Consider the following 16,418-nt stretch of genomic DNA (forward strand, 5'->3'; position numbering starts at 1 on the left):
AGTTTATTGTCAGCCCAGACGGAGCTGTTTTGAATGCACTGAAATAGTCTAAAGCGCACTTTCACATCACCATACTAACTCGCGTCACCATGGCAACTGCTCGACATCACAGCAGATTGCTCATAAACAATAATAATATTGTCACTGTGCAATGTTGATATATTTGTTTACGTCTGAACGAGTGAATGATATGTCTGAGCAATCCAGGGAGATTAAGATTGCAAACCAAGCCCTAAACATTCAAATCTATTAACTACCAAACTCGACATTTATCTTTAAAAAAACTATAATGTATGATACAATTAATGTAACAGGACATAGCCTAAATGAACAGTAGCCTAGGCTATAAAACAAATTACATACTTTAGGGCCCTATAATGCTAAATATGGCATTTGATCAACAACAATCTTTCAGATGTAAAAAACATGGCCATATTTATAATCGTTTATAATTTAACCAGTGAAGCATCACAAAAACATTTTGAAAAGTCAGCTCTCTGCATGAAGTGACTCAACAAAATCTTGATGTTTATAAAATGTAGGCTATTCAAATATTTCAAACTCTCACTACGGCTGGCCGACGCTGTAGCAACAGATGTTGATTTAGGGCGAGAGTCCTCTGGCAGAGTTTCATTTTCTAAGATTAAAACTAAAAATATTGAAAATCAGCCCAAACCTTGATCTGTTTTTGCTGATTACTGATATTGAATACCTCTGAAACACTGCAAGTCATATGCACACATTGCCATTTTTTTGGGACATGGTATAGAGCTTTTTTGAGGAATGGCAGTATAGGCCTGCCATTGGTTTTTTACATGTACCAAATATATGATCATTCAGTACGATGGTTTATAGAGACCGGGGCTAGAAGTCAAGTCAGTTATAAGTCCATTTTAGAACAATCACATAATAATTTAGTCACTCCCATGTTCTTCTAAACCTGTATGACTTTCTTTCAAACATCTCCTTTTGTTTTCCACGGAAGAAAAAATGCCATACAGGTTTCAAACAACATAAGTAAATGTTCACATAATTTAAATTTACAGGTAAACAATCCTTTTCAAGTGATTTGAATATTTCCAACATTACTGCCCAAGAAAAAAAAAGAACACACATTTATGATGGTGTGTAAACATAATGGAATGTGATCTGTAAAAAAAAAAAAAAAAAAAAAAAGTTTTTATAAAAACATCCTGTGGTTGCCAGAATAATTCTGTAAAAAATACAGTAAAATGTAAACATATTTACAGAACAACCTGTAAATTTTACAGTATAAAACTGAAAATTGCAATTTAAACCGGTACATCCAACAACGCACACTGCTACTAAATCTGTTTTGTACCTTTAACATATACTGACAACCACCATAAAAGTGCCTTTCCGCAAGCTAAATTATATATAGTACTGTATACAGAATGTGCAGTCATTCATGCAAACGCAAAACACTCAGTCATGGCAACACACATGACACTAAAATAATGCAATAAAAATTCATTACACAACAGATGTAACCTAAAACCCAAATGTAACCTAAAACCCATAACTGATAAAAACTATTAAGAAACATAATTATTTAAATTAAATGCTTGTCACACAGGGAATTGAATGTCAGTTTACAGTTTTCACTGTAAATAATAATTGAATGTCTTTTTTACTTCTAAAAACTGTAGGCCTACATTTGAAAGCATTTTACTGTGACCGGATAGATCTATTACGGGAACATAGCCTACTGTTAACCTATTAACAATTTTTTTCCATAGCAGTTTTACAATATTTTACGGTTAAAATTACACAAATTGTTTTACAGTTAATTTTAATATGCCAATTTTGGGCTTTTCAGTTAAACAATTCATGAAAAAAGGTAAAAAGTCAAACCAGCCCAGAGAATTATAAGTCATAAAGTGTGATGACTTGCCCCAACCTGACATTTATGAAAAAATTCCCTTGTCCTAAGAACACATTAATTTGCAACCTTTTAGTTAAATGATTTGCATAAGCATGCATTTAGGCTACTAGGATAATCACTTTTGGCAGGCTATAAACTGAAAAGTTTAACACCCATTTCTAATTTAAAGGGTTAGTTCACCCAAAAATGAAAAATTTGTCATTACTATATCTCACCCTCAACTTGTTCCAAACCTGTAGCATGTGAGTTTCTTTCTTCTGCTGAACAAAGAAGATATTTTGAAGAATGTTGGTAGGTAACCAGAAAGATGACGGCACCCACTGACTTCCATGGTATTTTATTTATTTTTTCTTACTTTTTCTTTCTTAAAACTCATACAGGTTTGGAACAACGTAAGGGTGAGTAAATGATGACAACATTTTTTTTGTGTGTGTGTTTGTGAACTAACCCTGTAACGAAGAGTGTCTAGAAAAGCAGGTGGAGCTCACAACATGCATGGATTAGAAAAAAAAGTTTTTTTGAATTAAATTATTGGTGTCTCACAGGTTGTCGACGATTACAGAGAGATTTGTGGAGCATGACCAGACAGCTCTTGTTTTCCTATAGTTACCACAGCTGTGCCCACGCTGCATAGTAGGAGCAAGAAAGGACCATCGAGGAGGCAAAATATGCGCGCGCACGCACGCAGGCGTCTTCTGCGCCAACGGATTGGCTGAAGGTCCTGTCAATCACACCCTCGGTTCCCCAGAGAATCCGCCTCAGCAACGCCATCATCTGTTACACTCGGCGACAGGAGCAGCCTGAGCCGTCAGGGCCAATGTTGTTATTTTCATAATTCACCGAGATTTAATTAATAGAAAAAGCTGTCTGCAAATGACCTATTTCCGATTCTCTCTTTGCGGTGAAATACAAAACACTTCAGGCGACCCCTCTCTTGGTAAGCATTTTTGATGGTCTTGCGTTTTTGATACACGATTTGTATCCAATGGATATTGTGGTTAATGAAAATGATGGGAGATGGAGGCATTGTAACGCCAGTGCGAGCGGACTAACCATAATGCGTTCGCTTTATCGGCCGCATGGTATTTAGGGATGTTTAAGATCGAGCATGAATGTGTTTTGTGTAGGATGGTGTGATGCTTTTGCTCCGAAGCGCTCGTCTCTGGCAGTGGGATTGATGCGCAGCAGAAAAAGCCTTACGTGCACAATTGAATGGAAGAATAAGGCCTCTGTCACTAGACAGTAGTCATCTTATGTTAGAATGAAATCATACAGTAGCCCTTATCAGGGTTTACAATCTCCACACACACACATATTTGTGTGACTTAACGGATTTTATTTTTTAGTACAATCTGTCTATTGATGTTTTGATGGTTTTATGTCTACTTGAATGTATATGCAGTGGATCTCAGGCACAAAAAGCCATTTTCCCCTCTTATTGCTTGGTTTATGCATCCAGAATTATAAATACAGGGTTATCGTGGTCATGGAAAACCTGGAAAAATCTGGGTATTTTAAAATAGTCTGGAAAAGTAATAAACAGTCAAAAGTCATGGAATTGTTTCTAGTGTACATTTGTTTCTCAGGTTTTGCTTTGAGTGCTACAAAGCCAAATCCTTCATTTAGCCGCATTCAAATCTTTTTGAGAATTTTTAAATTTCTTAATTTAAAGGATTGGTACCTGAAATCCTCACCGCAACCTCTGTAAAAACATATTTGCGAAGTAATCATGAACAGAGAAGAGAGAAATTCATACAGGTTTTGAACAACTTGAGGGTGAGTAAATGATGATAGAATTTTTATTTTTGGGTGAACTATCCCTTTAAGATATGTTCTTAGTATGTAACTTTATGTTTTTTAAGGGATGTAGATAAAACAATAGCCTAGTTCTTTGAATATATTTGCTGTAAGGTCTGTGGTTGAGACTTGAGAAACTTCCTTGTTCAACAAAAGCATAAATGGCTCTTACTCCCGATTTCTGTTTTGTCGAGATTAAAGGGTGTTAAAGGATAAAATGTGCAATTTATACAAAAATAAGTCCTTAAAGGGATAGTTCACCCACAAATCATCATTTACTCACCCTCAGATTATTCCAAACCTGTATGAGTTTCTTTCTTCTGTTGAACTAAAAAAATATATATGAATGTTGGTTTTGGCAACCAGACAGTTGACGGCACCCATTGACTTTTTTTATAGTATTTTATTTCCATACTATGGAAATCAATGGCTACCATAAACTGACTGGTTACCAAAACCAACATTCTTCAAAATATATATTTTTTTTAGTTCAACAGAAGAAAGAAACTTATACAGGTTTGGAACAACATAAGGGTTAAGGAAATGATGACAAACTTTTCATCTTTGGGTGAACTATCCCTTTAAGTATTCCATATAGTTCCTCAGAAGTTGTTTGCAAATAAACCGATGTCTCTGACTTTTGTTTTGCCCACTCAGGCTCAGGAGCAAATCGTAGATGTTTTCACCCCATCTTTAATTGAATGGAATGCGAATACTCCACTGTGGTAGCCCAGTGCTCGCCTTGGTATGTTTATTGAATGTATGTTTTCATTTACTTTCTGCATGTGTTACATTTCAAATCTTCGGTCAAAACAAGCTACTCATATTAACATTTGTTGATCATGATGTTCTACAGAAGAGAAAAATAGCTTTGGTAGCATACTAGAAGTTAATAGTAAATGTGAATGTGACATCACATTAATTGACCAAAGTATGAAATGAAAATGATTCATGAAATGAATCACAAATTCAGTGAATGGCTCATTTATTTGTTTTCACTGTAATTATACAGATTTTTTGTTGCTAGAAACCAAGATATCTTGCTGAATCACTGGTCGAATACATTCTTTTTTTATATACCTTTCAAGTAATTACTTAGGAGTATTTGTTTACTTCCAGTCAGTTGTTCTGAATATGAACCTGAACCTCGTCTTTAATATGGCTCACTTGATTATATTCAGACCAATAAAATGTCAAACAGAGGTGAATATGTCATGGTGTCTGTTAATGAATGTTCATTTATGCCCTTTCTTCACCACAAAGAATATAGATAATGGGCTGTGTGCAATGTAAGGACAAAGAGGCAACCAAACTCACAGACGACAGAGAAACTAGTGTCTCACAGCATGCTGGATATCGATATGGGGCTGATCCGACACCTCAGCATTACCCTAGCTTTGGAGTCACCACAATACCCAACTACAACAACTTCCATGCGCCTGTCAGTCAAGGAGTGACTGTGTTTGGTGGAGTGAACTCTTCTTCACACTCAGGAACGTTGCGATCCCGGGGTGGAACAGGTAAAATGAGGCACTTGAAAGTGAAATATCTTCATCTTCTTCAAAATCATCTTATTTATTACTCATTCTTAGTTTTGTTGTACCCGTTAGATTGGTCCATATCATTCCAAAAAAATCCTGGTTAAGTTTCTGAAACAACTTTTCTTTTTGGCTGACATCACCAAGGCCTCTTAATAAAACATTCTGGTATCAAGCATGCACATTTTTTTGTGATCCAATCAAATTTGATGGATAAAAGTCCATCAAGTCCTAGCCCACTGTTTTATTTGGAAATATCTAAAAGAAGTAAAATAAGTTGTGAATACCGCATAATGTTGACTGTTTAAAACATTTTCCTCAATCTTTTAAAAAATATCCCAACTATTTCTACTTTGGAGCACATTGTTGAGACATTGTAATATATCTATAAAACTATGTATTGTTTTAGTCTTTGTCAGTATGCTGATGTTATTTGTCACTTACTTTGCAGGAGTAACACTCTTTGTAGCACTTTATGATTATGAGGCAAGGTCAGAGGATGACCTCAGCTTCAGGAAAGGGGAAAAGTTCCAGATTCTAAATAGCACGTGAGTTTATAGAACATTTTATGTATAAAAAAATAAAGACTTTTCATCAGGATACTACGGAACCCCGCAGATGACGTGGTGAAAACAAAAATGTATACCGTGGCCACGAATGAACAATTCATTCCCATGACTTACTGATAACGTCAGGACGTTTTACTAATAAATTGTGCGCACGATATAATAATTTGTTCATTTGTTTTTGTTAAAACGAGGGAACGAATAAGTACAACATGGCCACGAGTTACTAAAATGAGAAAAAAAATCTTAATTTGACAAAGAAGCAGTAAAACTCAAATTTTGAAGTCATTAAAAGCAGTAAAAACTGTTTTCTACTTTAATTTATTCTAAAATGTCATTTATTTCTGTGATGCGAATTTTCAGCATCATTACTCCAGTCTTCTGTGTCACATGATCCTTCAGAAATCATTCTAATATGCTAATTTGATGCTCAAGAAATATTTCTTATTAGCATCAATGTTGAAAACAGTTTTTTGCTGCTTAATATTTTTGTTGAAACCGTGATGGATTCTTTGATCAATAGAAAGTTAAAAAGAACAGCATTTATGTGAAATATTAATATATTGTGTTACATTATAAATGTCTGTCACAAAATCTTACCCCAGACAGTAGTGTTTCTGCACATTACCTCTTGGGAACACAAAAATGTTATTTTAAATGTGCATTATAGAACAGCCAGTTTCCTTCTAAATAATTGAAACTTTACCCAGTGGAAATGTATTCATTGTTTATTTGTTCTCTTGCACCTGTTGCCATATATCAGGGAAGGAGACTGGTGGGAGGCCCGCTCTCTCACTACAGGTGGAACAGGATACATACCCAGTAATTATGTGGCTCCAGTGGACTCCATACAGGCAGAAGAGTAAGTTCCATTTTAGTACCAAAATAGGCAAAATGAAATATAAATAGGAGGACTGTCTAGAAGAACAAAGTCTGTTTTTTGCATTACTCTAAGAAGTATTTTCATTGGGGCAAGCACAATAACATAACTTTGTCATGTGGTCATACTGTTAACTAAACTAAACACTATGTATCCCTTTGTAGTTGGTATTTTGGAAAACTAGGCCGTAAAGATGCAGAAAGGCAACTGTTGTCGAATGGAAATCCCAGAGGCACATTCCTTATAAGGGAGAGTGAGACCACGAAAGGTAATTAGCCTTTGCCCAAACCCATTCACAGATACATTACCATTACAAAGAAAAGAATGGTGAAAAGAAGTCTCTTATGTTCACCAAGGCTGCATTTATTTAATTAAAAAACACAGTAAAAACAGTAATATTGTAAAATATTGTTACAATTTCAAATAACTGTTATATTTTAATATATTTTAAAATGTTAAAACCAGTTGTGCTACTTAGTATTTTTGTGGAAACTGTGATGCATCTTTTCAGAATTCTTTGAAGAATAACAAATTCAAAAGATCAGATCTTTTATGTAAGGGATACTGTAGAGCGAGGTGGTTGTTATAGCGAATACAACCCTGACAGGCTGATCGGGACCCCGACGCTGATTCAAGATCAGCCTGTCGGGGTTGTATTCGCTATAACAACCGCCTCGCTCTACATTATCCAGCTTATTACATGGCTACCCACCAAATAAATAACTAATTTGACACAAAATATTGATTTAAAAAGGAGTTTATTGATTTAAAAACGATTGTATTGCTTCCGCTAAAGAAAATAGTCCGTTCCGTCTCTACGGTTAGAATCCTGCGTCCATAGCAACGCTCTGTTTTTCATGGCAACGGTGTTATACTTCGCAGCATTCTACATTGGAATTCAACCAAGCCATGTATTTAAACTTTATAAATGTCTTTGCAGTGACACTTTTGATCAATTTAATGCATCCTTGCTGAACAAAAGCATTCATTTCTTTTAGAAAAAAACTTTCTGACTCCAAATATTTGAACAGTAGTGTACTTTAGTTTTGCAAACTTTACATGTTCTTCTCTGAATTGTAAACTGATATTTGAGACTCCTGTACTATCCTAATTTCCTATTCACTCATGTTTATTCCAGGAGCGTATTCCTTGTCCATACAGGATTGGGATGAAACTAAGGGCGATCACGTGAAGCATTACAAGATACGCAAGTTAGACAATGGAGGATATTACATCACCACTAGAGCTCAATTTGAAACTCTGCAGCAGCTTGTGCATCATTATTCTGGTAAGTCTGTATTAAATTCTGAATCTGAAAATGAGTTGATCATAAATGATAACAAGACAGTACAAAAACATGCTATTAATATCTCTGCATTCAGCCCGGGCTGCAGGACTCTGTTGCCGTTTAATAGTCCCGTGCCATAAAGGCATGCCCCGCCTCGCCGACCTGTCCGTCAAAACCAAAGATGTATGGGAGATCCCACGGGAGTCACTTCAGCTCATCAAACGATTGGGGAATGGACAGTTCGGAGAGGTCTGGATGGGTAAGAGATTAGCTTAACCTCATGCCCAATAAGAGTTTGATATTCATGCATTACTTATAATTCCAGGGGTATAAATCTAGGCCTGTCAGGGAGGCAAAGAACATTTCATCTTGTCAAAAGAAAGCCAGCTGTCTTGGAAGGATTTATGTGTGGTTCCTTTCAAGGGCTGTGTGACTCACTATAAAATCTCTTCTCTGAATGGCAGGCACTTGGAATGGCAATACTAAAGTGGCAGTGAAGACCTTGAAACCAGGCACAATGTCCCCAGAATCGTTCCTGGAGGAGGCTCAGATAATGAAGAAACTGAGGCATGACAAGCTAGTGCAGCTGTATGCGGTCGTCTCTGAAGAACCCATCTACATTGTGACAGAATATATGAGCAAAGGTAGGATTTTGCAAACAGAAGTGCCAAATAAAGGAAGTTCTTTTGAACTTTCTATTCTTCAAAGAATCCTTAAAAATCATCAAGCGGCAACTGTTTTAAACATTGACCACAGTGAGATATGTTTCTTGAGAACCAAATCAGCATATTAGAATGATTTCTGAAGTGACACTGAAGACTGAAGTAATGGTTACATTACGTTTTAAAATATATTCAAATAGAAATTATATATATATATATATATATATATATATATATATATATATATATATATATATATATATTATATATGAAGACTTCAGGTGCAAAAGCCGATATTAAGCGAATGCTCTCCACAAATAGTATACATTCATTAAATACTTTCACTCCAAACCCACTAAATCCCTGCCTCAGCCCAATTAGAAATTCCGGTTCGTTAGCAGAAACCTCTAAATGCCACTTCCCTTTGCCAGCAAAATCCTCTAAGTTTTCAGAACCAATCAGAAGATGCGAATCGAATCATATGATTTCAAAATGAATGACGACGGTGTGCGTACAAGCCATCTTTCAATTATGTAGCTGCAAGTTTTTATTCTGTTTCAAGAGATTTTTAACTAAACAATATGTTTAGAAGTTTATACTAGAAATGTACATTTTATTATAATGAATTGTTTACATTTGACTAATATCAGTTTAATGTTTACTGACTTAATGCACTTCTTAATGCACAAAATACTCAAAAGGGGAGACACCCCAGGTGAATAGGAAAAAAAAAATAACTAATAGATATCAGCATGAAACTTCCCCAGTTGATTACTGACATTAAGACAAATATCTTGTGTATTACAAATTTTTAGAATATTTATGTTTAAATATGCAAATTAGGTATTATCTTATTAAATATGCGCTAATGATAAAGCCGGATTCAAAATTCTTGTTTCATTTTGTTGACATATTAGAGTCAAAGGTTTTTAAATACTTTCTGGATTTCTCTTTTTACCACTCCATTAATCAGAAAAAACTGTCAACAGCCACGAAAAATCTAATTTCGCCCCGTTTTTAGGTATAAAATGTTGTATAAATCAGAATCTGAATGATATATGAACAAACCCCTCTGTAAAAACCTTAGGACTATAGATAGGAATACAACTGGAAAGTTTGGTGTATGTAAGTGCAGCTGAAGTGGAGATTTCTGGCTCAGAGTATGAGAAAAAAAACATTTTGAGAAAACGGCCTTTAAAGATTTGTATTGTAAAAATTCATACTTTTTTGTGGAAAAAACTAATTACAGAAACAATATCTTATGAAATCATTAGCAACACCAATACAAACCACCTAAAACACCAAAACTTATAACACAGCATTTATGGCCTTCAACTGAACAGAACCCCAGTCAAAAACACACAAACGGAATCACGTTGTGACATCAGCCAATGAGATTTAGCTCTTAGAGTTAAATGCCCCATTGTACTTTCATGATTGGTTGCTGATAAAAAAGTAAATGACCGTATTTGGATCCGACAACATTGTACAAGAGAGAGAGAGCTTTCCATCAGTACAGTATACGTGATGACAGGGTGCAGACAGCGATTGCGGAGCGGCATGTTGATTTATAATGCCAACTTTTGTTGAATTTAGGAGAAATCTACAGACGTAAATAGACAAAGTGTAGTAAAATAAAGACCTAAATGTGTATTTTGGACTTTTTTTCACCACAAGTCTGAAAGAAGACATGTTATTAAAGACAAATAGCCCAAAATCTCAAAATTGACCAGTGAAAAAAAAAAACAATGTTTTTTCCTGCTGTGTCTCCCCTTAACAGTATAATTTTTTATAGTTATTAATTTATTCTTTTTGATTTATTTTAATGCATCATAATTTTATATATTTTTTATATAGATTATTCCAAATCAGATTATAATAATATATATTTTTTATTTTGAGCATAGTGTATATGGTGTAGTTATTGTATAAAGTCTTCTATTTGTCTTCTGTTTGTTGTTGTTTTTTGTCATTATGGTTATACTGTGTGAATTATTATTTTTTTGACTATATTTTTGAGCCTTTTACCTTTATTCAGAAAGGACAGTGAAGAGGGACTGGAGAGAGATAGGGTGGGATCGGGAAACGACCGCGGGTCACATTCGAACCTGGGTCCCCTGTGAGCACTTGGACCTGAATAGGATACGGACGTGGCAGTAGTGATTTTGCAACTCTTTACTATGTCTCATCCAAAGAGGTGGACTTAGAGGTTTTTGCAACAAAAGCACACATAGACTTGCTGGTTTGCAGCAAAAGACAATCAAATTTGTTAAATATCAATGAATAAGTGCTTTTTTTTTTTTTAAATAAGGCATTTTAATAGCAGACTAATAACCTTTCATTGCCATTCAAGTGAAATTGCTGAATAAAAAGCCTGATAAAAATGCTCATTTAAAAGAAAAATGTCAGATGGACTTAGAGGTTTTTGCATCTGAAGTCTTCATATATATATGTATATATATATATGAAGTTTTGTTTCGTTTGAAGTTGAAGGTTTGTTCACACATATTTTGATTGACTTTCAGGAAGCCTGCTGGATTTCTTGAAGGATGGTGAAGGACGTGGGCTTAAATTGCCAAATTTAGTTGACATGGCTGCTCAGGTTTGTAAAATGTTTTGATAGCCATAATCATTAAAGGTATCTGGTATCAGTAAGCACTTACCTAACCCCAGGACATTTAAATATTCCATTGCTTTGCACACTCCTCTTTTAGGTTGCTGCAGGCATGGCTTACATCGAAAGGATGAACTACATCCACAGAGATCTGCGGTCTGCCAATATACTTGTTGGTGATAGCTTAGTGTGCAAGATTGCAGATTTTGGACTGGCCAGACTAATAGAGGACAATGAATACACAGCACGACAAGGTGAGGCATACGATTCCAAATCAGGCTTAGCTACTCTGTCTTTATAGACTTAGTTAAGCCTCTATGGTTTCCTTCACTTTACACTTCACACTGACCATTCAGTAAAAAACCCCAACAAACTGCATTATTGGACTTATAAAAACCATTAATATACTGTTTTTAAGTCATTCGGTACTCAGTTTTCTCTGCAAGATGCAAAAGTGCTTTTTTAGCACGTTTTTCCTTCTTCACCTGGATTTTTTTGTTCACAGATCACAGTCTAACATAGTTTTACAACCTAGTTTTACAGTAAACTGAAAAAATATTAATGTTACCATATGGCAAATGTTTAAATAATCCAATTACTCACTGGTTGTTTTTTATTTTAATTTTTAATTTTTTTATAAATATTGGCGTCACTTGTATTACTGTGGTTATTTATTTATTCATTGAAAGTGTTTATAGCAATACAATAGTTTTTATGCATAGAAACACACGTATTTTTGTTTCATGTGTTCATTAAGAAATACAGTTAATATATATAACTTGTTCCAAATTAGAGTTTTTTTTTTTTTTTTTTTACCATGGTTTGTTCCCATGTGGGAACATTTTCAGCATGGCAACATCTCAAAAGTAATTGAGATGACGTGGCCATTTAGGTCATATAATATATGACTGAGCAGTGTTTTATCCATTAATGTTTGTTTCCTTATGCACATATTCAATAGAGTTAAATCTGCAATTTCCCTGGGAACATTGCCCAGTTCACAAGTAGGCCACATTTCGAGATCAGATCCGTAAATCAAGTGTTCCGTTTCAGGTGCCAAGTTCCCAATCAAGTGGACGGCTCCAGAGGCAGCGCTCTATGGAAGGTTTACCATCAAGTCAGATGTGTGGTCGTTTGGAATACTACTCACAGAGCTGGTCACCAAAGGACGCGTACCCTATCCAGGTGAGATCTGATGGTGGAAGGATCATTCTTAAGTCATTAACACTGACAGCAACTGACAAAAATGACCGGAATTCATTCATTTTCATTGAAAGTTTGCCATTTGATGCAAGACAAATTCTTAAAGGGATAATGTACTCAAAAATTAGAATTCTGTCATCATTTACTCACACATATGCCATTCCAAACCTGTATGAACACAAAAGAAGATATTTTTAAAAATGTCTCAATGTCTCCTTAGTTATTACCTAACTTTTCTCAATCCAAATAAATCCAATCTGATTCTGAGAGTTCTGTTTATATGAACCCTAAATTATGCAATCGTATTCATATATTCGTTTACATGTATTCTGAATAAAACTTCAGCGCATGCACACTGCCCATCGCTGCGTTCAGAATGATAAACCCACAGCGATAATGTCACTGATCTACCATGAGTATGTATTTTTTTGTCATTTTTGCCTTGATGACATATCTAAAAAGAATGCTGACATATATGTCAGAAGAGGATATTTTTAATCAAATATTTAGTCTCCTCCACTGACCAGTTCACAAAACCTAAATAAACGTTCATGCACATTCATGAGATGTAAAACGTTTGTAAACCTCAGAGATCTTATTATAAAAGGGCTATGGTAAACATATGCAGATTTTTGAATCTGATTGAGAGAATATTTTAATTCAAGCGTTTACGTGCTTCTTTTTGAGCAAATTATTTAAGGTCTACACCACTCTTTTAACCCGATTGAAATTTTATTCAGATAAAGCTCATTCGGATCGATGGAGGTACCGAAGCCAAAATATCCCAATAACGGTAGTTGAGGTGGAGCCGCGGTATAAAGGTCCCGCTCCAAGCAGACTCAATCGCAAGCACATCTGTCAATCATGACGTGACACCCCGTTTTTATAGCATTTTTAACTTATTAGAAAAATAAACACTTGAACATACGTCTGCGTCATAAGAACTACCTAAAATGAAAGAAACCAACTTTGGAAACAAAATTATTTGAAGTGTAATTGAATTTTTTCCCGCATCCCATTCAATTACATGGAGAGGGCGGGTTTATGGCCTATACTGGAGCCAGCCACCAGGGGGCGATTGAAATGCTTTGGCTTCACTTTTCAGGACGTGTGCGGCACACTTGTTTACGTGAAGCCTTTTTAATCTGATTGAGACATCATTCTGATTACTAAAGGATAATTTGGGTGCATGCAAACTTTGGACCCCATTGGCTTGCATTGTATGGACAAAAACAGTTGAATATCTTCTTTTGTGTTCCACATAAGGTTTTTTGGGTGAGCTATCTATCTTTAAAAGAATGAATAAATGAATGAAGTACAACACAGCATCATACAGGAATTTGCGGGCCCCGCGACTTTTTTTTCCAGTTAAAGAGCACGTGCTTTGCATTTCTCCCTCAGGCATGAACAACCGGGAAGTCTTGGAGCAAGTAGAGCGTGGTTACAGGATGCCCTGCCCCCAGGACTGTCCCAGCTCCCTGCATGAGCTCATGCTCCAATGCTGGAAGAGGGACCCCGAGGAGCGGCCCACCTTTGAGTATCTGCAAGCCTTCCTGGAGGATTACTTCACTGCCACTGAACCACAGTACCAACCCGGGGACAACCTCTAAACGCATTGCTCCAGAGTACAGAGAGTGCCACAAAAGACTGCCCTTCAAAAGACTGATCGAAAGAGCGTTTGAAAAGAAAAGCTTCCAGGTTTTGTGCCATCTCAATGACCCAATGTCTGACACAATCCATCTTCCATCGAACAAAGGACATGCAATCGCATTATATCTGTCAGTAAAGCCAAAAATAGTGTTCTGTGGAGAGACATCAGTTATGAATAATGATAAGAATGGCTTGTTTGTATGTAGTGTAAATAGTGTGTTTAGTTTTCCCTTGTATTTGGCTTGTTTTATTACTTTTTATAATGCTGTTTTGCGTTCTTATCCGGGCCGAGAAAGAATGGACGCTGTGAGGAAAGCATGAACAACAGAGGCGGCATCAAACGTTTTAAAATTAACAATGATTCTGGAAATCATTCTTAGACACTTCCAGTGGGATGTTGAACAGCCTCTTTTAAATATTAAAGGAAATCTGTCAATTGTATATTAAATTAACTGTACGTGTCAAAACACTCCCGTTTTGCATAGGTAGCATTTCTGACACGTAGTGACTTTCACAGAGGGTAATGATGTCCGCACTGGTTTGGGCCTGATTATTTTGCACCTGCTTTTAGCAAGCGCTCAGTGTCTCTCTTTTGTTTTCTGCTTCTTAGAATGAGTGCATTTTCTATTTAGTCACTTTGGATTAACAATAGAGTAATGTATGTATCAGAATAGTATGAGACCAAGTGGGCATTATGCTTGACCATACTGGCATCTTTCCTGCAAATAAGATAAAATGACTGCTAACATCCTTACTGTTGTGAGAGAAAATAAAAGGAGTCCATTAAATGTATCTCACAATATCATGCATTATAAAATAACACGACTAAATACGTAGAGAAATATTATAAAATGGTAGAATTCCACTCGAGATAACTCATTGCTGGTCTGCCTTGTTTTTGCCCCTCATTTTGTCCTTCATGATAAAATGTCTGAATATTCATTATTGGGTCATTCTTTCATTTTTTGTCACATTTAAGAAGGGACAGACCTCTCAGTAAACATACTTACTGTAAGTTGACGATACTTTCACATATTCTCATTTTCCAAGGGCAGTTATTCACCCACTGTTCAAAAACTACTAAGTGTTGATTTCAGACAATATTTTGGAAAGAATAATGTGTTCAAATGAGGGCTGCTTTTATCTGGGCCTATGGATTTAAATTATGTACTGCATTTGTGTTAAGATCCAACCTTATAATTTTCACATTTATTTTTGTACCATCTATATTTGGATTAATTCATAAATATTGTGTTTATTTAATTTCTTTGTTTCATTTATGCACAAACATTTTTAGAATAAAGTGTCATTCAAATCCATTTCTCCTTTCCTTTTTTTTTTTTTTTTTTTTTCACCTGACATCCAATTTTAATTGAATATCTTTTTTGTTAAGATTGGGAGGTACTCCAAGATTCTCTAGATTTAAAACATTTTATCACAATTTTAAGTTTTTAGATTTAACATTTATGCGAAAAAGTGGTCATATTGATATTCTTAATTCATATTGATGCATTAACACATTTTAGATGATAAAACAGTAAATATAATGTTAACGTATATGGACACTTTTTGGCTGTCAAACGTTAGTGGCCACTTTGCTTGACATTTTATTATTTAATATTATAAGTTTGTGTAAATTATATAAACTCTTGTCATTCAAAAGTTGCGGGATGGTAAGTTTTTTTATTGTTTTTGAAATAATTATCTTATGCTCAACAACGCTGCATTTACTTGATCAAAAACGCAGTAAAAACAGTAATACTGTAAAATATTATGATGCCTTTGCACGTGCTGTCGGAATTATCTAAATACTAGTTTCCTAGTTACAAATTTGGACATGAACATCCACTCATTTTCAAGTCAAAAATGGAATGCGATGATCTCGTAATCACGACATCAGAAGTGGGAAGTTTCCAATTATTTTCAACACGTGAAGGCAGCATTACTCTTTAGTGTCACATGATCCTTCAGAAATCATTAAGTGCTCAAGAAACATTTATTTTTATAAGTGTTGAAAACAGTTGTGCTGCTCAATATTTTTGTGGAAACTGTTAAGCTAAAAAGAACCACGTTTTATTTTTTGTTGTTGTTGAAAAGTCACTTTTGATCAATTAGGCCTAAATGCATCCTTGCTAAATAGAAAATATATATTTTTATTATTTTAAAATAAAACTTACCCCAAACTTTCAAACAGTAAAGTATCATTTTAATCAATTAAACAATTGTATGTTTGCAAGTAGGCAGCAACATGTCCGTGCCATAGACCAGTGTTCTTCAACCCTGCTCCTGAAGAACCCCCAACACTGCACCTTTT

General features: G+C 35.3%; 1 protein-coding gene across 1 annotated transcript; it reads left to right on the forward strand.

The window, feature by feature from the left end:
- The first annotated feature begins 2,659 nt into the window (after nucleotides 1-2,659).
- fyna (FYN proto-oncogene, Src family tyrosine kinase a) lies at nucleotides 2,660-15,422 on the forward strand. Its single transcript, XM_081347135.1, has 13 exons — nucleotides 2,660-2,843; nucleotides 4,361-4,448; nucleotides 4,967-5,223; nucleotides 5,693-5,789; nucleotides 6,571-6,669; nucleotides 6,852-6,955; nucleotides 7,826-7,975; nucleotides 8,070-8,234; nucleotides 8,440-8,619; nucleotides 11,163-11,239; nucleotides 11,352-11,505; nucleotides 12,305-12,436; nucleotides 13,856-15,422. The coding sequence occupies exons 3-13, from the start codon at nucleotides 4,977-4,979 to the stop codon at nucleotides 14,062-14,064; spliced, it is 1,614 nt and encodes a 537-aa protein (XP_081203261.1). The 5' UTR covers nucleotides 2,660-2,843; nucleotides 4,361-4,448; nucleotides 4,967-4,976; the 3' UTR covers nucleotides 14,065-15,422.
- The last annotated feature ends 996 nt before the right edge of the window (nucleotides 15,423-16,418 follow it).

Source organism: Scardinius erythrophthalmus (assembly GCF_964197995.2).
Source record: "Scardinius erythrophthalmus genome assembly, chromosome: 19".
NCBI classification, from domain to species: domain Eukaryota; kingdom Metazoa; phylum Chordata; class Actinopteri; order Cypriniformes; family Leuciscidae; genus Scardinius; species Scardinius erythrophthalmus.

Excerpts from the sequence above, each read along its gene's own strand:
- fyna (XM_081347135.1), top strand. The coding sequence starts at position 4,977 with ATGGGCTGTGTGCAATGTAAGGACAAAGAGGCAACCAAACTCACAGAC. Across the intron at positions 6,670-6,851 it reads GACTCCATACAGGCAGAAGA|TTGGTATTTTGGAAAACTAG; the intron begins GTAAGTTCCATT and ends ATCCCTTTGTAG. Across the intron at positions 12,437-13,855 it reads AGGACGCGTACCCTATCCAG|GCATGAACAACCGGGAAGTC; the intron begins GTGAGATCTGAT and ends TTTCTCCCTCAG.